General features: G+C 31.8%; 2 protein-coding genes across 14 annotated transcripts in view; both read right to left on the bottom strand.

The window, feature by feature from the left end:
• The window catches only part of LOC117171290, a 178,483-nt gene extending 162,399 nt beyond the window's left edge, over positions 1-16,084 (bottom strand). For 2 of the 13 annotated variants that reach the window (XM_033358440.1, XM_033358450.1), the window contains exons 1-2: positions 15,983-16,081; positions 13,077-13,488 (exon numbers count right to left, since the gene is read on the bottom strand). In XM_033358440.1, coding sequence (XP_033214331.1) covers positions 13,077-13,325 — 249 coding nt within the window. In that variant the 5' untranslated portion in view covers positions 13,326-13,488; positions 15,983-16,081. Of the gene's footprint in view, positions 1-13,076; positions 13,575-14,850; positions 14,993-15,024; positions 15,062-15,875; positions 15,893-15,940 lie in introns of those variants that run through there. The other 11 variants (XM_033358443.1, XM_033358449.1, XR_004466860.1 and 8 more) reach the window with 11 other exon arrangements.
• Positions 16,085-23,163: 7,079 nt separating this feature from the next.
• LOC117171042 (GATA zinc finger domain-containing protein 13-like) overlaps positions 23,164-27,070 on the bottom strand; it is a 42,648-nt gene continuing 38,741 nt past the window's right edge. The window contains exon 2 of the mRNA XM_033358088.1: positions 23,164-23,420. Coding sequence (XP_033213979.1) covers positions 23,164-23,420 — 257 coding nt within the window. The remainder of the gene's footprint in view (positions 23,421-27,070) is intronic.

Below are 27,070 nucleotides of genomic sequence, written 5' to 3'. Positions count from 1 at the left end.
TACAAGCTATCTAAGGATGGTACTATAGAACGCCACCTCAAGGTAGGCCTAGTGGCGCTATCTCTTGGTCAGGCCGGAAACTTATCAATCCACCCTCGTAAACCTATAGAGGGGAGAAATGCATTTTCGAAAAGCAATAAATTTGGCATACATATATTACTGTTCAGAAAATTTTACTCTACGTGTTAATGAAAAAAAGGCTTTTTAATAAAAATATATATTACTAATACATTTCTTTTTTAAACTTCAATTGGAAATTGGAAAAAGTGACAAAAGGAGATACGTTATTTCGAACTCTTTTTTAAGCTTAAAGACTGAAATGCATTTACTTTTACAGTAATATGTGCTTTTCCATTCTTATTCACCTGCACTTCTCGTGGGTGATACTAGTCGAATATCATAAAACTTTGAACTCTTGGCACTGCTTTACATCCAATATCCTTTCAGGGTTCTTTAGTGTCTTGATACATACTCAGAAGCGATTGATCTTTTTAAATAATATAGAAAGAAAAAGTACTGTAGGTAAAAATTGAGGCAGCACTTTATTTTAATTTTATTCGAAGTCACAAAAAACTTTAATGTAATAATAAATTATATTTGTTAGTAACATGGCCCATTGCTAGAAGGGGCACGTTTCGTTAAAATCTTTCAATTTAAAGTTCTATTATATAAATTTCACAACTCTTCCGCAACGATTCATTGAAATTAAACTCTATATAATTCTTTTAACTCGGAAGCTTTTTTATCCTTTGTTATAAAATAGGATTCACGAGATCACACATACATTATTGTTGAAAACCTGACTGGCTGCATGCTGAAAGAATTTGACTTTTAGTGCCTTTTCAGTTTATTTTTTTTCTGTTAATGTTATTTTAAATTTATATTAAAAACAAAAAACAATATATTTCAATTGTGGAAGGATAGGTGAAATTTGTGTTTGATTCGAGATTTTTGAAAAGATACTAATCAAATTTGGTGGTAAGCCTTAATATTACAGGCTCGTATATATAGTTTTATGTGTTTAAGCTATTATTATAACCCATATACTATGAACATAAAAAAATGACAATACAATAATTATATGCCATGTTCACCATAAAAAATGAATTCATTTTCTAAAATATTCTAAGTCATAATTTCCAAAAAAAACATTTTAATTCTAAAAATATATTTCTAAAAGAGGAAAATTCGAACTATAGATAATTCTTTAATAATAAAGGCAGCAATTTTATTCTTAAATTTTTAACCAGATGTGCTAAAATTTGTTTTTCTGCATCCTCAACTTAGTTAATTAAAATTTCCAATTATGTTATTTTAGTTAATGATAAAAATTATTTTTAAATGTTTTTAATTTTTTCTAAGAGATTTTCAAAATTGTAAAAAAATCTGGAAGATTATAAGGTAAGTATTTATAAACTTGAAAGATTTGTCAAAATTTAAGGAGTAATTCGAGTCAATTTAGAAAATATTTAAGAATTTAGGATTAAAATTTATTTCAAATTTTTGCCTTCTGGGGCGTCATTCACAAAATACGTGATATATTTTACAGTAATTTTAAATGCTTTTTCAATTTTTTTAACATGGAAATTGATACTTTGACAGAACTCTCCCACCTGAACGTATCATTTTTCTTTGAAAATTCATAGTTTTTTATCATTCATCTCTTTAAGTAGAAATTTCAACATTTTTATTAAAAATGCAACTGTTTAATAGAAAATTATTCTACTTTCGTTAAGGATTAAACTATTTTGTTGAAAAGTCATCTTCTTTGCATAAATTAAACTTAAAAGTGCATCTCTTTGGTTGAAAATGTAACTATTTTGTTGAAAATTCGTCTTTTCAACCGAAAGTTAATCTTATTGGTTGATCATTCATTTTTTTTTATAGAAAATTCGCATTCTTGGATGAATTGCACTGTATTTTATTTAAAATTAAAATCGTTCTAATTCAAATATGAACAATTGCATTTTCGGTTTAGAATTCTTCTTTTTTATTCAAAAATTTAACTACTTGGTTAATAAGAAAGTTAAAAAAAGTATTTGATTTATATTAAAAGATATTTAGTAGGCTTAAAAGTTTTTAAAAAATTGAGAAATAATTCAAATTTAAGAAATTCAAAAAAAATAGATTTTTTGAGATTACGAAAAAAATGCAGACGCTTTGTAAGAATTTTGAAAGGTTTAAAGATATAAACAAAATTTCTTGAGAATCCTGGGAAACTTTTAGAAGGTTTTTTATACTGAAAAATGAATTTTTAAATAAAATTGACAGAACAATCATATTCTTGAGGCATTCAAAGAGCCAGAATATTCATCACAACTGAAAAACATTTAAGTCTGTGTACGTTCAAGTCCTTTAACTTAAAATACCTCGTACTTATGTGCATTTAAATCAACAGCAGCAATGGGACTTTCATCCCCCATACTCTGTTTTAGGGTAATACGCCCTCGAACCACACATTTCCATTTGCAAGTTCTCACGGGCAGGGCTTCTCGTGCTCTTTAAAGTTTAGCAGTTTATGTCGCAATTACAAGGAACTGAATAGTTAGTAGTTTAACTGCCGTTTAATGCAGATGATCGTCTCCAATCCCATTATGAAGGCCGGAAAGAAACGAAATTACTTACTTAGTAACGCTGAGAGAAAAGCAGCATCTCTCTTTCCTCAGATTTATAAAGGGTATTCCGACTCCAATTGGTGAAACTCCAGTTTCGCTACCAGAATACTAATTGAAACTATTTATTAATTAGAATATTTCAAATAATTTTGTCTGAGTAAAATATTTTAAACCAATTTTAAATTTTCGAAGTTGATATAATTAATATATTTTAAATTTACTACTATATTAATAAATAATTAATAAATTAAACAAGTATATTTCTTAAATTTACATTATACGAAGTTATCACTTCTACTGGGTGTCCCATGACAGCTCACGTGTTTTTTAATGAACGTAAGCTCTCCATGCATAACATGCTCATTTTTTATTTAAACTCAAATACAATACTCAGAATAAAACTTCAATCAGTATAATTAATGCAAGTAAATAATTTCGAATACATTAAAATATGAAGAAAAAAACATTTTAATGTTATAACCAAATTAATGAACAAGTGTCATTTTCTCGTGATTTGCAGTGATTAGTTGATGAAATTCATAGTTTCTTGCATTATAAATAAGAGAAATTAATTCAAGATTACGATTGATTATACTTAATTGTTAATACAAACTCAACTAAAAATTTCTTGTCAGTGACTCTATGCTGTTATATTTCTTTTATCCACAATTACTCTAATTATTCAAATAATTGATAAAAAGAAATGCACATTTCTACCTTTTCCCTTGAATAATCTAATTTTTCAAAAGAATCAGCTGCAAATATCATCAAAATGATTTTTTATTGTCATATTTGTTAAACTGACCGCAAATGTTAATTATTGGAACAATTTTTACAAACAAATATCCATTTTTATGTTTTTTCCATGGAAAGGATCCACTTTTTTTACTGAATCAAACAAGAATCTCTTAGCTCTGACTCGTTGCCTTCTTTCCGTAATCGACTACTAAATTTTTAGTATTTTATAGATGTTTTGAAGAGTATCATCATAGTGCAATAAATAAATCAATAATGACTGACAGAAAATGTATATCTTTGATATTTTGTTGAAAAAGATGCTTAAACAAAATACAATTCTTTACAAAATTATTGGTAAGTAATTAAAAGTGTCAACCTAAAATGATCTAATGAATTTTGTGGGAAAATTTGCAAAAAAACTGTACTTTTCTGCATTGTTCTTGTAATGTCACATTTCAACAATAAAAATTATTCAAACAATTAACAAAAAATTTAATCGACCGTTTCGATTTTTAATTTGCACCATTTAGTTCAGTTTACTCAGAAAAAGTGTAAAAGCAAAGGAAACAAATGAAAATTGTTTTTAAAATTCTGCATAAATAGTGAAAATACTTGAAATACCAGAATTATGTCACGTTTGTTAACAAATTTGTAAAAAATAACATTTTTCTGTCTTATTCCAGTCAAAAGTTACACTTAAACAATTAAATTTTATTTAAACAATTAACAATAAATGTAATACACCTTCCGAACTCTTTATATTGCCTTATTCATTTATCTCATTGTGAGGGTACCGATTACTTGCAAAAAAATGTGAAAAACTATTGTTCAAACAAATAAAAGTTTTCTAATTAATAAGAATAAATAACTAGTAAAAAATACATTAAACTTTTTAATTTGACCCATAAAATGCACAGAAAAACGCTGCTGTAAAATTTGTTGCAGCTCCAATTTCATTGGTCTCCCAATGATCATTTGAGAGAATTTTCAGTCTCAAATGTATTCCTCCGAACGTAGTTGCACATCTGGGCATCTAAGGGAATGTATCATTTGGAGACTGAATTTTGGCTCATTGCGAGAGTTGTGGAGTGCTGAACCGCTCTGTCAGCCACCTAAACACCTGTCAAAGCAACTATTCCCTTTGCGATGTTAGACTAAATAATTGTTAATGAGGAAACTAATTGAAATAATATTCACTTAATTTTCAACTTTCTTTCATTTAACAGTGCGTATACTAGTCACTTGGGATGAAATTATAACTTCCTAATGCAACTTCCAAATGTTAGGTTAGTCATGGCCGTCGACATTCAAACTAAAGCTGGCATGTATAGAAAAAGTCATGACCATCTACATATACAATTAGGTATTTTCACTTCAACCACCAGCTAACTTCACTTTGTTGAATACAGAAAATCTGGAGGAAATTTCTCCGAACGAATAGGCTTTAGTGGTTTGAATGTCATGTCGGTTTTGAATAACCTAAGATTTGGAAATTATACTACGCCAAGTACAAATTTTTATTTCAAGGCACTAATAGTCACTGGTAAATGGGAGGAAATTAAAAGCTAGGTAATTATTATTATAACTTACCTGCTTATCGACTTCTATTTCACGCAAATAACGCCTAACAAAATCATTTTGACAGGTGACTGACAGTTTGTAGACGGGTCCGTACCATGTCACATGCGGCAAGTTTCTCCGCGGCAAGTCCTACCTGCGGCATGTCACATCTGATACATGTCATATCTGCGGAATGTCACATCTGAGGCATGTCACATCTACGGCTTGTCACATCTACGGCATGCCTCATCTATGGCATGTCACAACTGCGGCATCTCTACCCAGTGGCTTCTCTCCCTCGCGGCATTTCTCACTGTGAAATTGAAATTTTTGCAGCATCTCTCACCAGTAAATATTCTCCCAGTGGCATCTCTCCTTTCCAAAAAATGTTTTATGTCCAATTAAAAATGACTGAACTGCGGCAAGCTTCCCGGGACTAATTGTCACATCTGCGGCATCTCCTATCAGCGAAAAGTCTCCCTAGCGGCATGTCTGATCCGTGGAAAAATGTGCAAGTTCTTATCAAAGTGGCAAAAGTGTGGCAAGTCTCTCATGACTGATTGTCACACCTGCGGCACCTCTCACCCGCGGCAAGGCTCCCCAGCGGCATCTCCCATTCGAGAAGAATTTTGCAATCCGCATCAAACTTGCAAAAGTGAGGCAAGTCTGCCAGGATTAATTGTCATATTCGCGGCATCTCTTATCAGTGCCAAGTCTCGCCAGCGGCATCTCTCCCCCAAGAAATATTTTTAAGCACTTCCAAAGATGACGTAATTGCGGCAGGCCTCCCCAGCGGCATCTTCCTCCCGAAAAAACTTGTTAAGTACTTCCAAAGGTGGAAAAACTGCAGCAAGTCTCCCTAGTGGCAACTCTACACCAAGAAAATTTTTAAAGAACTTCTAAAAATGGTAAACTTGCGGCAAGTCTCCTCAGCAGCATCTCTCCGCCAACAAATTTTCTCAGTAGTTTTAAAGATGGAAAAACCGCGTCAAGTCTCCCCAGCGGCATCTCTCCCCCAAGAAAATGTTGTAAGGACTTCTAAAAATGGCAAAAGTGCGGCAAGTCTCCCCAGCGGCATCTCCCCCCCTAGCAAATTTTCTAATTAGTTCTAAGCATGTTAAAACTGCAGCAAGTTTCTCCAGCAGCATCTCTATCCCTATAAATTTTTTTAACAACTTCCAAAGATAAAAAACTGCGGCAAGTCAGATAAAAAAACTTCTGGGGAGACTTGCCGCAGTTTTGCCATCTTTAAAACTACTTAGAAAATGTGTGGGGGGAGAGATACCGTTATGGAGACTTGCCGCACTTTTGCCATTTTTAGAAGTCCCTACAATATTTTCTTGGGGAGAGACTTGTCTCACTTTTGCCATTTTTCGAAGTGCTCACCAAATTTTTTGGGGGGAAAGATGCCGCTAAGGAGTCTTGCCGGGAGCGAGAGATGCCGCGAGTGTGGCAATCAGTCGTAAGAGACTTTCCACACTTTTGCCACTTTGATTGAACATTTTACCACAAATCAGAGATACCACTGGGGAGACTTTTCGCTGGTAGGAGATGCCGCAGATGTGACAATTAGTCCCGGTAGGCTTGCCGCAGTTCAGTCATTTTTAATTGGACATTAAAAATTTTTTGGACGGGAGAGATGCCACTGGGAGAATATTTACTGGTGAGAGATGTCGCAAAATTGTCAATTTCACAGTGAGAAATGCCGCGAGGGAGAGAAGCCGCTGGGTAGAGATGCAGCAATTGTGACATGCCGCAGATCAGACATGCCGTAGATGTGACATGTCACAGTTGTGACATACCGCAGATGAGACATTCCGCAGATGTGACAAGCCGCAGATTTGACATGTCTCAGGTGTGACATTGCCGCAGAGAGACTTGCCGCATGTGACATGATATGGAACCTTGTAGACGTCACTTCTCGTTGCTCTGAATGAGAAAAAACAGTCTCTAAATGATGCTTTTCCCTTAGATTCTCATAATTAATCTGGGTGGCTCAAATGTGTTGCAACTCAATTGAACATCGATTTTTGTGTACTTTGGAGGATCCGCGATTTTCTGTATCATCTGTTAAAAAAAAACTGAACAAAAGTAATATTTACGACCAATATGCTGCAAAATAAGATAGATGTACCGGTAATTGTGACTGCATTAGTTATCGTCAGTTCGCTCAGTATTTTTCTTTAAAAAAGACTCGAACTTGCCGCGTGTTATAAAAAGTGTAATTTTAGGTCAGTTTAAATATTCTTTTATTAAATAAGTATTTTTTCTCTTATTAATACTTGGCTACGTGCCTGACGATAACTAACGTATTTGCATAATTTGAATTTTTATCGTGAATAAAAATTGATTTCAATCAAATATCATGTTAAGTGATCAAAATTGAGTTTTTATATATCTACTTTAATTGGTTAAGCCCTTTGTGAAAATCACAGAACTAAACAAAAGATTTCGAAAAAATGTGATATTTTTTTAGCATTTTATAATGTTTTAAAATGGGCTGTTTATAGTACAACTTTTTTCATTCGCATAATTCAAAGTTTTTGGAAGAATATAAAAGATTCCTTGACTTGTGAAGAAACAATTGACCTATAATCTTCTCTAATTATATAAGAGCGAAAAAGATTCCTTGATTCACGACCAGTTGATGGACCCTATATTGTATTTTCATATGTTTATTGTGGGTGGGGGATACACTGAGAGTGACCTCTAATATTTTAGTTAAAATTTTTTTTTATTTATTTCAAATGTTACAAAAAAATCGTTAATGCATGATCCTCTATGAGGAAGCAAATATATTTGCTACATAATCATAAAGAGGAAGCAAAGTTTTCATCTAATGAGCACCATACAGTTACAAAGAACAATAAAATGGAAACAACCCAAATCAAATTCACAAATAGTTGTGATTATTGTTGGCATAAAACTTAATGGATTAAAAAAAGCGTTCTAATATATTGAAGGAAGTAATTTTTTTAGCCTAGTAAAATAATCATTTTTTAAATTGAGAGTTTATTACATTCTCATCATTTATTTTTTTTATATCTATGTTAATTGCGCCAATAAATCAAAATCCAGAATATCTAGATCAAAAAGAAAAACTTTAAAAAAGTGGAAAAAATTATTTTCTGCAAGCCATCACACGTTTTAAGGTCATAGCAACGAAACACCAATAAAGTTCTAGAATAGTTCTCCTTTCGATAAGCGGAACCAGATGCTGCTAATGGCTTGGCATATACGCATGACGATTGAGGGCGACGAAAAATTATAGAGACGAACAACGAGACGAAAATTGGGAAAAGGCGGATCACTTTCATCCCTCCCTACTAATTTCAAAATAATTTTCTCACTGCCCTCTAATAAAATGCTTCTCATCTGAAGTGAAAATTTCTCATTTAAATTCCAACTAAATGAAGCAGTCAAAAATAAATTCTATACTTTTATTTTTCATCAATATAGCATTTATAATCTCACCAGAAATGTCTGCAATGCAAAAAATGCCACCAAGTATGAAGTTATGAGTACAATCAGCTTATAGTTTATGAAGTTAAAGTTTGACAATTGAAAAAAATGTACTAGAAACGTAGTGTATGTATTAAAAAGGAAGAAAAAGAAATCTTAGTGGTGAGATTATTCTTAAAAACATTTCAGTGTCGAAATGTTGTCACAGACTTATACTGCCCAACATGTCGAAGGCACTTTTGGTTAGAGTGTGATTTTTTTTTATTTGATCATTTTTGCACGGGGCTGTCCTGGTATATATCATCAGTCACGGAGGCATTTTTATAATGCAATCAAGTGATCTGATGAGAGCAGTCTGCCCAGACATATTGGACAAAGCTTGGTTTTTACCCTTGACTTGACTGGGTTGCAGTCAAGTACACGATGGGTGGACCTATAGCTTAAGGTGAGTTCCGAACCACCAGAACCTCGGTAAAGGTACATTGAAAAATTTTTAGAGGTACCGGCTCAGGGATCGAACCCCGGACCTCTGAGGTGAAGTCCGAGTGTCTAACCAACTGATATTGTAAAAACATTCCTGCATTGAAATGTTGTCACAGGCTTATACTTCCCAACATGTCGAAGGCATTTTTGGTTAGAGTTGGGTTTTTTTTTTTTTATTTGATCAATTTGCAGGGGCCTGTCCTGGTATATATCATCAGTCACGGACGCATTTTTATAATGCAATCAAGTGATCTGATGAGAGCAGTCTGCCCAGACATATTGGACAAAGCCTGGTTTTTACCCCATCATTGACGGACTGGGTTGCAGTCAAGTACACGATGGGGAGACCTACAGCTTAAGGTGGGTTCCGAACCACCAGAACCTCGGTAAAGGTACATTGTAAAATTTCTGGAGGTACCGGCTCAGGGATCGAACCCCGGACCTCTGAGGTGAAGTCCGAGTGTCTAACCAACTGAGCAACCGAGGTTAGTATTATTATTATTATTATTATTATCATTATTATTATTATTATTATTATTATTATTATTATTATTATTATTATTATTATTAGTGAAAAAAAGGAAAATTTGCCAAGATTTTATTTTCTTCCTTTTTAATAAATTCTGAAGTTTCTGGAATTTTTTTAATTCAATAATTTAACAAATTTAATATCTTTTGCAAATACCTGCCAAACTTTGAGTTCACTAACTATGTTGATTGTATTGATAACTTTTTACCTGGCGAACTTTTTTCCATCACAGATGTTTTTGGAGAAATTTAATCATTTCAAAGCAATCGATATATTTATCAATCATAGATGAACAACTTTTAGTCAGATTAGTATAGACTTGTCTTGAATTTCGTGTACCAATTCGTTGAATAATGTAGGCTATAGGTGTGCCTAATTAATACAAAATTGATTTTACTTATTCTTTAAAAGTACTAAATCTCGAAAAATAATCAATAAATAAAAAATTCGTGAAAAAATAATGAAGAATTTAATCAAACGGAATTATCTCGAAAGGTTTATTCCAATTCGTCAAATATATTACACTTTATTTATATATTTACTTATTAATTGTTTATTACTTAATTAATTATTTTAATATTTAACTGATGGTCTGCAAGTCTAACTAATTTCTTAAGAAATCGATTTATCTGTGAAAGAATTCTATCCAGAGCTTATCTTGAAATTTTTGTTGAATCGTTTGAATGATGTAGGCTGGAGATGTGTCTAATTAATAAAAATGGTAAATTCATTATGTTTTATGAATATCTGCTAAATTCAGTTTGTTAAATATGGAAAATGTGTATGCACGAAAGTTATTTTCTTGCGATTTTTTATTATTGGATAATAAAAATAAAAAATGCAATAGAAAAGCTTAGTCGAAATATAAATTTATTTTCCGAAACGGAATCAGAATTCTCTCAACTTAGCAACTGCAGTGCATCTGTAAGTAGTATCCTGAAAACTTTGTTTTTTCTGCATGTTTGCACGATACGAATCAGAAAATCTTTTTTAAGCACGAACCAAACGTGTTTATAGCCGATTACAAGCCCTCAGGGTATATTTTGAATTCCGTTTAAACTAGAAAGCTGATTGCTAAAACCAGATTCAACCGTGCAGTCTCGAATTTACACGCTGGTGGTGTTGATTCAACCTCAGCACAATCGAAGTTTACATTCCTGCCTCTATTGAGTATTTATTTCATTCAAGATTTTAAGCCAAATTCTATTCAATTACATTTCACGATAATTTTATTTTACCTAAAAATCAGTCTCAATACCCGATTAAGGGCCGTGCATGAATTACGTAAACTTATTTTCTGAAATTTTGAACCAATAACTCCCCTTCGTCATGGTGCGTAAGCCTTAATCGCCCCCGCCCCCTCTAACTTACGTAATTCTTCTTGTACATTTTTTTTGAGTTTATCTATTTACTCAGAGGTTACACATAAATGATGTTAAACGAATTGTGTGTGGAAAAGGGGGGCTTACTGTTTCTTGTCAATCAACAAAGTAGCTCGACTTCTAAACTAGTAGTTGAATTTTCAACCAAAAAAATGAAATGCCCCACAAAAAATGTATTAGGTGATAACTTAACCTAGAAAATATTTTAGTTTTTTATCAAGAACAGATGAATTTAAACAAAAAAGACGAATTTTCAACTACATAATCTAAATCCTATTTGATTATTTTTTAGTTTATATTTTCTTATTTACAAAAATATTTGACCTAAATAGTTGAATTTTTAAACTTAAAAATATTAATTTTTATTTGAAAATGAAGTAGTTGAATTTTTAAAAGATAGAATTAATCATTAATGAAAACAACGGATTAAAATAACGAATTGAAACGAAAAACTTTAATTTTTAAGTAAAACCGATTAATTTTTACCAAAACTGTTGCATTACTATCAAAAATTTATTTTCTGCCAAAAAATACATATTTGAAAAAATAGCTACATTTTGATTCAAATATTTGATTTTAGCACAAAGTTGTTAAATTTATAAGCCAAAAAGATTGTCTATAACACAGTTGAATTTTCAAGAATAAAATAATTTATAACTGAAACAGAAAATGTTTTTACCAAACAGTTGCATTTGAAAAATGGCGCTACATGAATAGATAAATTATCAAACCAAAAAGATAAATGTTTAACAAAATAGTTTAATTTAAAATTGAAAAAAATGTGTTAGTCATGAAAGAATAAAATCATTCAAATTGTTGAATTGTCAAGCTAATAAGACGAAGTTCAACGTAACAGTTGAATTTTCGACAAAATAATTCAATTTTAAACCAAATAATAAAATTTTTACCAAAAAATAAGAAAGCTTTTTAAAAAATTTAATAGTAGATCTTTCAATCGAAATAACGAGAAAAAGGCAAAAGCCTATTGACTTCGATAAATAAAGAAGAAATTATACACTTTTAAATTCGGGCTACACTCTCTAAATATGAATCAGTAAAAATATCACTGATTGAAATAGTAGTTAGCTGCATTAACTTTGGCAAAAATATACCTAACTCGTACACAAATTACTTACTTAACGGGTGTGTACTTGACAGTCCAATCTGGAAAGTAAAGTAATATGTGAGGTTATTTCTCATTTAAAAGCATCGAAACTTTTCACCTTTTTAAATATTTGATCATATTACTAAAATATTATTTTATGATTACTGCTTAATTCCAGTTAAATATCTGCTACAAGTTGTGATAAAAAATTTATTTGATGTATTATCTGTGAGTGTCATTTGATAGAATATATTACAAAGTTAATTTAGCAGTTAAAATTTATGATCGAAGTTTATAGTTATTTTCTGCTTCGAAGCTTTTTGCTCCTTTAAACTCCCACTTAGCTCGTTCTTTTCTTGACTATGAATCTCTGCTATCATAACTTCCCTTCCTTCGGTCTCTCTAGTTTTCTGAATATCACACTTGGAAAAGTTTCATATATACAATCTTAGAAATAAAAGTAGGTCTATAATTTAATTATAAAAAAAATTCCAAGAGCAAGAATTTATGCTTGACAATGTATGAAGCGTAACATTATATCCACACGAAATGTGAATTTCATGAACATATTTTGAATTCATTACGAGATACTTTAGAGGCGGTGCTGTATTATTATGAAAAAAATACTTTCGGTAAATGGGGATTAAGATCATTTCCGAGACATGTGCCTGTTAAGGGAAACTTTTTCCAAATATATTCGCTTTTTGGTTTCATTGAAGATCTACAGCAATTGTGTACAAATTATAAAATTAAATTAAATCGCAGAGGAGAACTTATTCTAGATAATTTCAAATAAGTGATTCTTTATTTTTAAGACATCTAACCTTATGATATTTTTTAAAATTACCATCACAAGCTATTCATCAATGCATTTAAAAATCATAATTCGTAACGTTTTAAATTCCTCATTTAAATTGAAATGCTATGTTCTGATTAATGTTCAGTAGGAAATTGGTTTAAATTTAAATAAACAAAAAAATGCTATGGCTTACATTAGGGAAATTCACAAAATTGAATGCGTATCATTTGTATTGTTCTTTAATTGTTTTGTTTTCGAACTTTATTTGAATAAATACATAAATATTAAGGGCCCGAATATAATTTGTTATTTGTTCATTGGCATTGATAATGGTATTTGTAACGGATTGCATATTTTCATTTTTTTTTATTTGCTAAGATTAATCATTTAAATATTCACTCACCCTATAGACTTCTAAAACTGCATTGTCTTCTGCTGCCGGAAGTGCGCTGCTTCGCTTCTGCCGTATTAAATTTTCATTTTCAACAGGTGCATGAGATAAAATTTTATTGCAAACTTTCAACTCTGAATCCACCCTCACAACGTATAAATAAAGATAGATAAATGCAATAACTTGTAACCAAAATTGCACAAAAATGAGATAATAAATAACTCTTGGCTGCTGCACAGGCTTTCCTTCCATCGCTGTCATTTTTCACTATTCAGTCATGGCATCATATAATAGTCATTATCAATATTATCACTAAGGAAACGATCCACTCGCATAATATTTTAATCCACTGTCGTGTAAATTATAATTCTTCATCTTTAAAATATCAAATACTTTCCACTATTATTCCATTAATTGAAGAAAACTGCAAAGCGATTTCGTAATGAAAAAATGTGATAAACTTGCAGTAAATTTCTTGGTCCAATGATAATTTATGGGTAATCTTACACTCTTAAACATAATTCAAATACTGTCAAATGTAATTATTTATGTCGGAAACATTATTAATTTATTTAATAATTAAAAATTTTGAAGGGAGAGAAAATAATAAAGGGCAAGTAGTTTTAAAGAAATTCAAAAAGATGGATATTTTTTATGCTGGATTTATATTTTTTTAGGTAAAGGAATACTAAAGTTTACATAACTATGGATTTAATTATATGATTTAATTAAAATAATTTTACTTCAACTATGTTTCATTGCAGGAGTAATCTCCGGGAATAATAGAAACGAGAATTTTCATGTCGAAAAAAAGTTGTGAACTTACACAGCAATTGAAATTTAAGAACGTCAGCTGGTAGCGATAGGTTTATTTAAGTGTGAGTTTTGTTTGAAAATGAATGGTATTTACGAGTCGTATGTGATCAAGGAGTGAAATTTTCTATCGATAAAGAGGGAAATTTATTATTTCCAACTTTTCTGAAAATATTTTCCTAATCCACGTTCAAAACTCCACATGTGAATCAAGATATCTATGATTTAAAACTATTATTTTAAATCATAGTACCAAGTTATAAATTAAAACATCAAAATCATTAATTGTGTAATAAATATATGCTTGATTGTAAATTCTCTGTATGAATTTGATTAGATATTATTAGCAATAAAGACCAAGGAATCATTTACAGGTTAATTTAAAGCTTTAATAATGTAAATTTGATCTTTGTATACATATACAATTGAAACCATTCTAAGTGTATTAATGAGCCTAAATTTCGAGAATAGCTTCAACGCTACATAATTATTCATTAGCTCGGAGCATGGTTAATATCAGTTAACTCATATCTCATCATTAGAATTTCCAAAATCGCAAGCACTCATGGTTATAGTTAGAATTTCGAAAATTGTCAAGTAACTTATTTTATAAATTATTTAGAAAATTTTTAAACAATTTTCATTTGAAACATTTGTTTGGAGTATTATAGATATGGAAAAACTAATAGCGTCATTCGATTCTACGGAAAAAAATATTATATAAAACACATGTATTATGAAACACATTTGTAATATCTTGAGCTGAATCGAATAGCGTTATTACCTTTTCCGCATCTCACATTTTTAAACAAATTGTACAGGGCACAATGATTTTTTTTAAAGTTTTGAAAAATTTTAATTTTTCACTTTTGAGCTTTTTATTTGTCTTCCAAAATTTTTCTGATATTCCACTAATATATTTTATGATTTTTTAGAGCTTAGAAGACAATTAAAAGAATGTCATGTTACTTACTTCGTTATGACAGGGGACGATTTTTGAATATTCCATGACAAAATATTTCTTTTTAGTTAAAAAAAAACTATTTTCATTTTTCATTTTTTAGCCTTTTTTGTCTTCTTACATGTACATGTACATGTACATGTTTAAAAAACAATTAAATCATACACCATTTTTCAGGGCACTCACATGTTTATGACAGAGGACTAATTTTGACGATATTTTTCTGGAAAGGAGTCAATTTTTCCCAATTCTTCTATAGATCTATCGAGATCTATTAAATCTTGATTACTGTTTTTATTATTTTGTTTTCAAACAATTTTAATTTTGGGAACCTTTTGTTGCTCGCGTGAATTTATTTTTGTTGCTCTGTCGTAACACAATCCAGTTTTTGATAGTTTAAAGAAACTTGTTCAAGTAAATTGTCCGTAGAACAAATTTTAGAAACCTTTTTACAGAAAATCGATAAAAAATGTTTTAAAAATTGTATGAAAAAGCGTGAACATTTATTTAACTTTTTTTCTTGACATATATTTTTAAATATTTCAAAATAAGGTTGAATGAAAGGCATTTCGAACTTGATGCTCGACCGTATAGTTCCGTAGGGATATAAACGGATTTACGTTACGTGTATTGAATGAAGATCATCATTTACAGATAGTAAAAGAGTTCTCAACAGTGTCCATGAATGAAAAATACTTATTTGAAAGATATTGTCATGTTCAAAAGTTCCATATTAAAAAAACAAAATTAGGTTTTTCCTGAAAATAGACCTTTTTAATTTATCATTTTACTTGTTATCAACATAAAGCTTCTTATTCATTATTTATTACTTATTAAAGCCTTAATAAAATTAAAAGTATTCAAAAGTATTTAAATTTCATGAGATTTTAAATCCAATTCTCTAATTTCTTCCCCTGCTATTAGTTTCTATGAATGTTGTATTTGTATTCAAATTTGAATAATAACTGTATAACACCAATAATTTATTTTACACATTAAATAGAATCCAAAATAAATCCGAGATAAAAACTACGCACTTAATAATGAATAAAAAACTACCGCACTCAAGTTTAAAAAAAACAAGATAACTTATATTCGCTACCTTTAATCATTAACATAAATAAAAAGGACAATAAAAGTTTACCGATTTTGTTACGAATTTGGCGGGAAAATTAAGAATCCGCGCACGGAGCGAATAGTGAACCGATTGACGTCCGCGAAGGGACTATCAGAACAACGAATGAACGGCGGTGAGTGGTCTAAAGTCGTCGCGACGCCGGTGAGCGTCACGGCTCTAGAGAGAAAATGACGCCTGCGCTTTTAGGATCCGACTGTACATACAATCGGAAGTTTCCTACATTCTGACAGGCTTAAAGCATTCATTGCACGTATAGGAATGTGGAACATAAGAACTGTCGACACCAGGATGTGATGCGTTATTTACAAAGGACATTCTGTGTAAGCGATAGCAGCACTCTGTCGATAAGCCTAGCCTGATTGCCAATTAACGGCCTCATTCTGCCGGACGTCTCTACTGCCATCACCGATGCTGCGAGTGAGCGAAAGGCGATCCGATCTAAATGATCGTTAAATCAGATTGTGTCATCGAGCTCGCGGCAACTGGTGCGTTAATTACGTTCCGTAATGGTTCACCCTTCCTCTGCTTTTGGGTTGAGTTGAAACCGACTTTGACAGGTTGAATAATGCAGTCCCAATGATCTATTTCCAATTGCTCGAGGTATTGTTTCAGCAAGAGGTACCAACAATTATAAAAAATTAATGCCAGAGGACATTAAATTTGAATGATATTATACTAATTTTAAAGCACAAGGGGATGATGGAAATTATTGTTTTATATAAGTTCTTCGGAATTTAATTTAATCCGATCGAATTCATCTTTGACAAAATTACGTTGTTTCTATTAGGTGACTGCAAATTTTAAATTATTTAGGAACTTTACTATGCACAAACAAGAAAAATGTTTGCATTGATAACTTGATACATATGATATTTTTTATAACATGTGTATGAATTTTGGAAACTTAATTTTTTTTTAAGTATGCACAAATTACAAAATTTCCGGAATCTCTCGATAATTTATGGTATTTTACGGTAAACGATTATAATTTATGGTAACTTGTCGCTTCGAGTTTGTTCAATCTCTCAACGCGATCCACTGATCACATCACAATCACTTTTTATGTGCCCAAGATTGAGCTCATGGATGTATGATTTGAATTATTCAACTCTAAAGTCACACTTGCCTGCACCCTCTAATGTCACTAAACCTGAAAAGCACTAATTTAGACACATTTTACAGGGATCGAAAATGGCTGAAATTGTGACTGTATTATAAAAAGTCCAGTTTAAAGGTTTTATGGTGAATTTGAGGCAAAAATAGGTCAATTTCGAATTTTCACCTGACCTGGAAATTTAACATATTAAAAAAAATCCTACTATTTCCAGAAGGCTGCAAATTTTTAATTCTCAATGAAAGTAATTATCAAAAAAATAGAAGAGAGTGGTCCTAAGTCGGTACAGTAAGAATTTGTGTCTAAAACAGAGGGTAAACAGGGTTTAATGATGCTTCAATGTGCTTAGTCAGATACTACGATCCTTCATCTACAATTCTATGTGATTGAGAGCAGTGTGGAATGATTTTTGCTGTTGCAATACAGCACAAAGTGAAAAAGTCGATTTTTGCGATTTCTCAGATAGTGATCCTCAGTCGACATCCCTGGTCGTGATTGAGCATATAATTTTCTCCGCAAAAATACAAGAAGAAGGGCAGGTTATGTTAATATTATAACGAAATGGACAAATTTAAACCATTTACAATGAAAAAACATGCAGAACATTGTCAATGAGAAAAAACAGAAAATAAAAGGGCATTTGCCTGATACAAATAACATTAAGTAGAACATAAACAAACTAAGCGAAAACCTACAAAAGACGAGTGACATGGAACTGAAATAAAACAAAATAAAATAACACAAATAACAAACAAAACAACAACAAAAATGTGGACTCAGGATCACCTGTTTGGTGTCCAATCAGGACCACTACGAAAGCTTACATATTCCATGCTATTACACACACTAAACAAATTTGAATGAAATAATCGACTTTATCAGGCAAACTCGCACAGAAAACAGAAAAATATATACCCCGCTCACGCTTTCAAGTAAAAACTAGTGAAAATTGTCAGGTTAAATTCCGTCCATTTTTACCAACTCGTCATACGAGAAAATAGTTAAGCCGACACGCGTGCCATCTCTGAAAACACGAGGTTGCCGGTTTAACCCGAAGTGCCGACTTAGGACCACTCAACCCTGGTTTTAAAATTTTCTAAAAAATTCCCTTTTGTAGATTTACATGCGTCAATTTCAAATTTTAACCTGATTCTGAATTTTTAAATTTTCTCCAAAATACCGTGGTGTTCCTAGGTGGGGGCTCAAAAATTACATGTAGAAAACAATTCGCTAAATTTTCATTATTTTCAGTTCAAGGTTTTGGCAGTAACAGTTACGTTGAAGATTTTTCCTTTTTTTTCCAATCTCGTATGTTAGCATTAAGTTAAATTTGTGAATCGTTTTTCTAATATCGAACCTAAAAGTTAAGAAGAAAATTTTTTCGCTCTGCCAGAAAATTTCATCTCCTGTATGCTGGGTTTAAGCCAAATTTGAGTCAATATTGAGAATTTTTGTGTCAAAAGGCATACGTTTTCATGTTTTTGCATAGCAGCATCTACACTGAGAAAAAAGTACTCGTGAATCAAAAGCGCCAGTGCTTTTGAATTCCGCATTATTAATACAATAGTTTATATTAATAATCCAATAAATTTTGCATTAAGTGAAATAATTCGAATATTTTAATCAAAAGTACAGCACTATAGATTAAAATATTGACGAATATATGAAACTCAAGCATACGAAGTTAAGAAAAATAAATGCACATTTATTTCGAAAAAATTTTGTATTCAAAGTGTTAAACATACTTTTGAATTAACAAAATATCTTTTAACTTATAGAGAAAATTATTTCCGCGAAACAAAGATATGCTTTAGATTTGATAGTATCTACTGTAGTCACAATGAATGGCGCTTTCGAATACGGTCAAAAGTATACACTATCAGTTCTGCAGCATCAATGATAGAAACAGAGAAAAATAAATTTTGAGTCATCTGTATATTCTATTATCAAATCAAGTTATGTATTTCTTTCTAAGACAAAAGATTTCAATGTGAAGAAAAATATTATTGTATGAAACATAAATGAGAATGTTTAAAAAAATTGCGTAACTGTCTGTAAGGCACAGTACAATTGAACCAAAAGTATTAACCCTCTCAAGTTTATAAAATATTTTTTATGATTTATGACCGTATACAAATGGGTTAAATTAACATATTTTTGAATCTTTCAAAGATATTGAACGATGTTGGAAACGATGTTCCCCCCTCTCGAGTCTGATCTTGATGCGAATTGTTTCGCTAGCTGCGTACGTTGCCGCGCGCGGATCAGTGTTTACAAACGGTAAAAGTTCAATTTTCAGAATACATATTGTGGAAGTAATTATCTCACATTTGATTCCAAAAAATGGTGAGCACATCATTCTCTCGCGGAATAAACTGAAAAATTACTCAGGGCCGATTTCACCAACTCTGATTAAATCGTTAATCATTGATTAGCCTAATTTAATCAATACTTTGCGTTCCACCATTCTCTTAATCATGATTAGGGGAAGATAATTATGGATTAACTTAAACGCCCAATAATAGCTGGTTATGGAGTTTAATCAGTGATTAAAGTAACATAACCCCGAAATTGAAGTGCACTGAAAACCATATGCACTTTCTAACAAATTCCTTGTTTTTTGTAGAAAATTGATCTTCTTATCTGGAAATTTGTTTTCATTTGTTAGTTGAAAATTTTTTTAAGTGAAAATTTTACTTTTTTTAAGTATATTTTTTTTGGTTAGACACTCAACTCTTTGTTTGAAAATCCATGTATTTTATTTAAAATTATAATTTTTGGTACACAATCAATTTTTTCACTCCAAACCCAATCTTTTTGTAATCAAAAAGTCAATGCTGCAGAGGTGGCATTTGCTTTATAAGTTTAAAAGAGTAAAATGAATGCCATCAGTATTTATGATATCGTCCTTAGCGTGGCGTCGTAGCTTTAGGGATAAGGCGTGCGTTTTGAAGCGAGCGGTGCGTGCGTTCGATTCTCGGCGATTGCGGATATTTTAATAAAATGCGGTTCTTATGAGTTATAAGTAAAATAAGTCTTCAACTAACCAAAGTCAGCAATAGTTTAGTTTAGAATAACATATGGAGAATATAGTTAAGAATTAATGTCAATCAAAATACGAGTAAACGGTGGAGCATGTGTCAGAGGTAAAAGAAGGTGTAAAGTTTTTTACATTTTAACTTCTGAAAAACAAATGTATTTGGCATTTGTATCAATATTTTTTGTCTTTGAATCCGAAATTTCTGCTGATAGATTATGGCAGTGTACTATACAGTTAAACTTTTTTACTGTTGCAGCGATAGCATCGCACTTTAGAATTAAGGGCATGATGCTATCAATTTATAGGACATATCGTTTGCTTCAAATTTCACGTGTAGTTAACTTTATAATATTTTACTATTAGGTCCAGGATATCTTCAGTTGAGTCTAATCAATTTTTTTTTTATAAATCAATAATATTTTATTTGAATCAAGAAAATAAGAAACAATAGCGTATGCTTTTGAATTGATTATATATGCATTTGGCCGAGCTCGAAAACACCGTTTGATGCTTCAAACCAATATTTCATTGATTCAGAAGTATTTTGTTCTCAGTATAGATAGGTATTTTTCGCAGGATTCTCACTATTTTTTCTTGCGTGAGATTCATAAGACACATCTGCATGGCAAAAGATGAGGTATAGCTTTTGCTTTAGGCATACTAATACGGTCGTTTTGAGTAAAAATGCCCCCATTTTTATGTATTTACAAAGCCAAGCTATGATGAGTATTTTTCTTGATTTTCTCATAGTATTTTTTCTCGAATTAGACACGTGTAACACATCTCCATACAAAGAAAGAAGTTGGTAGACCCAGAATATTGAGGGCTGAGAATGTTCACGGACGACAGCCATTTTACTAACAGATTAAAGATTTTCTACGAAACCATAAAAAAACTTCCGAATTATACAGAAAGTACCCGTAAATTTGTAAAACAACTGAAACTATACTGAAGCTATACCTTAGTACTCTTTTTTCTCCGTATATGGAATATATTAAGTGCATCGAGTTACTGGAAAGAGCAAAAAATAGTTAAAACGAGTATATACATATAAGTATGTATTATAATATTATAGATATCACAGAAAAAACTGGCGTTAAATTTTGTTGCATGTAAAACTTCCCGCTGTTAAGTTTACATGGTATTTGGCGAAAATTTATCGTACGGTAGAATAAAAGCTGTCGTCTGCTGTGCTGTCCTGAGCAGCAATGGGAAAACGGGAAAGTATGGGTGAATTCGAGTTCTAAATAGGGACACCAGATTTAAAAAACACGCAGAAAAAACAAAAGTTAAAATTTGTTGCAAATAAGACTTGCAACAGTTAAAAATTGAACATATTTCGGCGAAAGTTTCACCAAGGTTAGGAGAATAATTCTGATCTCGTCTACTGCGTGACGCTGAAGTGAGCAAATTTCGGTAAAACATGTAGAATCAGCAACAGAAAACACGAACTTATTTAATCACTTATTTAATTTTAATAACATTTAGAAAATAGTGCAAAAAACAACTGACAGATGGGAATCCCCACTGCTCTCAAATTTAATGAAGTTAAACGAAGACAGAAAGCGCTGGCATCGCAATTTTTGCTTGAATAAAAATGGAACGATTATAAGACGAAATATTATCCTGGCAAGGTTAAAAATTTGGAAATTATCTTCGATTAATGTAAAGTTTATTTGGCAAGGGTAATTTTCGTTGCGGTGAATATTCCATCTGGAATCGATGTAAACTTTATCTTTCGTTTTTTCTGTGATAGTCTGGTTCATTGAAGTCTGGCTCATTCAAGTCCCGTAGCACTGCGGTTTAACCTATTGTACAATGGAAAACATGGTTTAGCTGTTCTCGCTAGGCGTATAGCTGTATTTCGTCTTGCAAGAAAATATAGCTCTGTTAACTAAATTTCTAGCTGTGTTATCTAAATATCTATCTATTTTAGCTAATTTTGCCATCTAGAAATTATCTAGCTGTTTTAGCTAATTTGGCCATCTAAAAATTATCTAGCTAATTTACGTAGATAATTTCTAGATGGCAAAATTTATCCAAAACAGCTAGATATTTAGGCAAATACTAAATAACACATCTATATTTTCTTACAATACAAAATCCAGCTAAACCATTTTTTTCATTATACTATATGCCTGTCTTTCAAAAAGCCCGGTAATACAAAGTACCATCTGCCCATGGCAGTCCTCACTGCTAAAGTACCATTGAAGTCCTTTAGCATGAGTATCTTTATTGCTGGTCGACCCCACTTCACCGGGTAAGGGCCTGTGAAAATTGTACTTTACTAGAGGGAGAAAAATCTAAATACAGTAACGTGAACAGCTCTAATAAATTGTGTTCTGATTGTTTAAAACCACTGTATGAATTTATTTTAATCGCATTCAGTGCTAACGCGCAGTTGTATCCGACTTTATGAGCAGTAACCGCATTTGCATGGACGTTTGACCAGGAGAAGGAAAGCTGCAGAAAACCATCATCCTGAGTACAGCCAGTTTTCCGACTGTGGAATTTGAATGCAGACATTCGATATCATAGAGTGTGCACAGTCATCATTGGCGTCACAACTCCTGCTCGATATTAGTTAAACGCAGTGAATACACGAGTGCAAATAACAAGCGGTCACCTATCCGAGTGTTAGCCGCGGTCGGTAAATTAAAGGAAGACTGTAGAATAAAAGGCCAAAACTGTCCATAATTTGTTGTTTTTTTTGTCCGAATGAATGTTATTTGTTTGTAAGGGGGAGGTGGAAGATAGTAATGAAGTTTTACGCCCGACCTTTTTTAAAATAGACTTGCGCTACTTAATTCTGAAGTAATTTGATATGCACATTAAAATAATTTCGAACGTATTTAATTTTTTTAATTTCAATGAACGTATATAAGTAATCTTGTTCACTCATTAGATCTTGCATTGCTACCTGAAAATAATAATAATTTGAATACTTGCATTCTCATCGGAATAAGAAATTATTAGTTTTATGCGTTTAATGTGAAAACTGACTATCGCGGATTTTTTCAAATCTCCACGTTTTCAGACGCGCGGAATTCGAAAAACAGGGTTTACGATGTGTCTCTTGTCGTCGTTGTCGCCACTGTCGCTATTTTCATTGTTTTCGTCGTTTTTATCATGGTTGTCAATTTCGTCATTGTCGTCGTTACCGTCGTTGTCTATGTCGCTGTCGCTGTCATCGTTGTCGTTCTCGTTCTCATTCCCGTTCCCGCTTTCGCTCTTCCTCTGATTCTCTTTCTCATTCTCGTTATCTTTGTTGTTGTCTGTATACCGGATACCTTTTGAAAGACTAATCAGATCAGGTTTCGCTTAGTGGCACGTTTTTAGAAACCAAAAAAAGATTGAGCTTCTTAAACAGCAATTTTTAAACAAAGGTTTGTAGTATAAACTAAAACAAAAACAATAATAAAGTGAAACTCTTCTATAGCGCCGATTTTGGGGCTAATGGTAGGTGGGAACTAACTCATTATAGCCAGCTCCGCTTTTGTTTGTTCACGCCTGAGTGCTCGCCTGAGTGTTAACCGCGGACCCTGCACACTGACGTCAATTCTCGGAAGGACTAAGAGATAGCTATTGAAGAGTTTCTCTGTAAAAAATAAAAAATTCTATTTTGTGGTCGTAGGACGCGTAGTTTTTGTATTATTCGTAAAAAAAAACATTAAAAATTAAAAAAAATAAATAAATTAAATTTTTGGACAAACGACACAATATATGAAAAGAAATGAATAGTCCAAAGTTGTTCTCTCCAAAAAGAGCTACACAATCTTTTTGAATTATTTTTTCATAGGTCGCGTAGGTTTTGTTTTAATCCTAAAAAATGACATTAAAATACAGAAATTAAATTGGATTTGATGTAAGAAAAATGTTCGCCTAAATTATATTTACAAATTTGCTTAGAAATATTTTATGCTAGAATGCGTATTTTTTTATCAAATATTGAAAAATAACTTTTAAAATAAACAAATTTAATTGTTTTTTTCTTATAAGATGCATTTTTTTAATTGAATAAGAACAGGACAATGAAAATAAATCTGTTTTAATGTAAATGCATATTATGAGTTTAATATATTCGACTTCCAATTGAGCCACCGGGTGCAAGAATCAGCCCGACGCTCGAACACGCGTAAAAGTATTGGCTGCGTGTCTCAAAAACAGAAAATTTTCAAAATCAGGGTATCAGTATTATAAGAAATGTAGAATTGTAGATAAGTGAAATTCTCGTGTAATATAAATTTATTAAAATAATAGATTTTTCAGGTAAGCTGAGAATAAAAATTAATACAAAATGAGGAACAAATATAACAGTAATTTTAAAAATGAAGTCTGCACTTTATTCTGTAATATCTGAATAAGCAGTTCCAGATCGAGGTACAGAAATTAATATAATATACATTTTATATAAGAGAGTTGAACATAAAGCAGAAAATTTCGCCCTTTTGGACAATATCGAGTGCGAAGCACGAGATACCCAAAGAGAATGTGTTTGGTAAAGCTGAAGAAGCTTTAATAAAAAGGAATTCACGATCACCAAATTTTTCCGATGCTTTGACCTTTAATTGTGAAAGGCCTGTGCACAAATGTGGGGGGGGGGGGTACAAAGTCCGAACGCGAAGCGCGAGAACCAACAGACGCAGGCCCTAAGCGAGCCCATCTTGCGAGCGAAGCGAGCCACGTACGTACTAATTGTTTGATCCTATATCAAAGAAAGAATTTCTTTAATTCAAACATTTTTTTGAATGTAAAAAACATTTCGAGGGCTTCTTATTGGAGGAAATGGCAACTTTTGAAGACACCCCCCAACCCCCAAAGCCTAACTCAAAAATTTTCTTTATTAGCTCCACCCTAGTATGTAAATATTTGGGGGTATAGAAGACTAATATTTCCGTATTGGAACGAAGTTTTTATTTTTTAATAAAAAAGTTCCATCTGGGTTATTTCATTCTTTATGGTGCCTTTTCTCAGGCTCCATAATTTCTGACATACTATGTTGGCGGCAGCAGCAGGTGCTCTCTGACTCTGAACATCAAAGGTAAACGTTCTCATGTCATTCTTAGGCAGAGATATACGCATACATATATAGGGGAGCTGGTTCAAGAGGTATAAACCAGTGCAATACAAGGTGGATACTAGGACGAACTGAATAATGGAAAAAAGTGACTGGCTTTTAAAGCATTATAAAAATTCTGCAGTATTTTTTTTAGTGGCAATATTTTTAACGAATTCTATAATCAGCCTTTCCACCACTTACTTGCTATTTTTTAGTTTAAAAATAAAAATATTTGTTTTTGACGTGAAAATGAAAATTTTTGTTCGCAGAGAGATAATCATTTTTAAGGAATTGGGCTGCTTTAAATATTTTTGCACTGGTTCCTTCGATTTATATAACCTTTGGATACAAAACTTTGTAATAATTAATTCTCTTACTTTTTATGAAAAATATATTTACGTGTTTTTAGGAAAATCGTCCTTTAGCACAAGATGAATGAGTTGTTGATATGTTAGGTTGGGTATCGAAGCAATTTTTTGCATTAAATACGGCGCCGTTTGAAGCTCGTACCATTTTTTTGAACATATTGCAAAATAATTGTACAATGTGAATAAAAAAAAAACTTTTGCATGACAGTTTTGGATGATTATTTCCAGAACTTATGCACAATGATTTTTGACAACTGACCAGAAAAAGTTAAAATGTAAATATTTACTTCAATCGAGAAAAGCTATACCTGCATAATTGTCAACACGTTAAAAAAGTATAAAATATATGATAAATGGGTCATATGATTCATGTAATACCATAGCTATCTTTAAAATTAATGTTCCAGCTTTAATTTGGTATTTGATACTTTTCCCACTTGTTCATCGTTTATCAATAGTATAACTTCAAAATTTTTTTTATCTGCCTTTTACTGGTTTCCCCTTCATCTTCACTCTCTTTTTCTCTCTCTGCGATTCTCAATATTCGTTCATTCGATTATACCACGAGACATATAGAGCGGATAGAATATCCGTAACCTGAATTCATTTTACTGACGGCAAAGGATCGAGTTCCAATGATCAGAAAATTAATCCCCTTTCAAGTAAACTTGAAGGAAAGAATATTATATTTATCGTTTAACATCTCATTCCACTGGTCAGGAAATGAGAGCCTGTTTCGATGGATCGTTAATTTATTCTTACGCGGGGTTTAATGGTGGATCTTAATTGGTTCTTAAATTTCAAACAATCTCGGATTTTATCCATCTATACGAGTGGATCAATTTTAAATCAGACAAGTAATACTGAAAAAGAAAAAGCTTCTCTAAACCATTGGTCCATTAATCGGCTATTTGTCAATATACAAGGGCTGCAAGTTTTCACTTTTTTAAGTGGTTCTTCAGATTCACGTTAGTGTAAATTCTTTTAGGATAATCCGGCTGCACCGTTATTGCTGTGTTTTAGAGAGCTCTTTTCATGTACTTTAAGACAAACATAAACATTTTTTAAAAAATTGATTTAAAAAACGTTACTTTAACTAATACTGTCAGGTTTAAAATGCCTCTAAGCTTACACTTCACTAACTTGGGATGATTTTTAAGTGTATGTATATTATATAATCATAACGTTGTACCCATGAGCGTAAAAATCTCAATTTGAAAAAGAAAAGATTTCCATCCCACCTTTCCTTCTACATGATTTTAAAAGGTATAAAAAGCTTTTTTTCAAAATACGTCAAAGCTTTGCCCTCGTAGAAAAAATTTGCTTAAAAGTAGAGTTTTGTTCACCAATCAATTTTTATTACGATTTTAAACAAAGAAAAATTTTAAAAATAAAAAAAAATCGTTGACATTATCTTAATCATTAGAAGAGGACCTATGGGTTAGTGAATTGTTATAGGTCCAGGCATTCCTTAAAAGTAATATCTAGCAGATTACAATATCGAAATTATTGG

The sequence above is a fragment of the Belonocnema kinseyi genome, chromosome 4, assembly GCF_010883055.1.
Source record: "Belonocnema kinseyi isolate 2016_QV_RU_SX_M_011 chromosome 4, B_treatae_v1, whole genome shotgun sequence".
NCBI lineage: Eukaryota > Metazoa > Arthropoda > Insecta > Hymenoptera > Cynipidae > Belonocnema > Belonocnema kinseyi.
The sequence above is the reverse complement of the archived record's forward strand: the minus strand, read 5'-3'. Positions and strand labels throughout refer to the sequence as shown.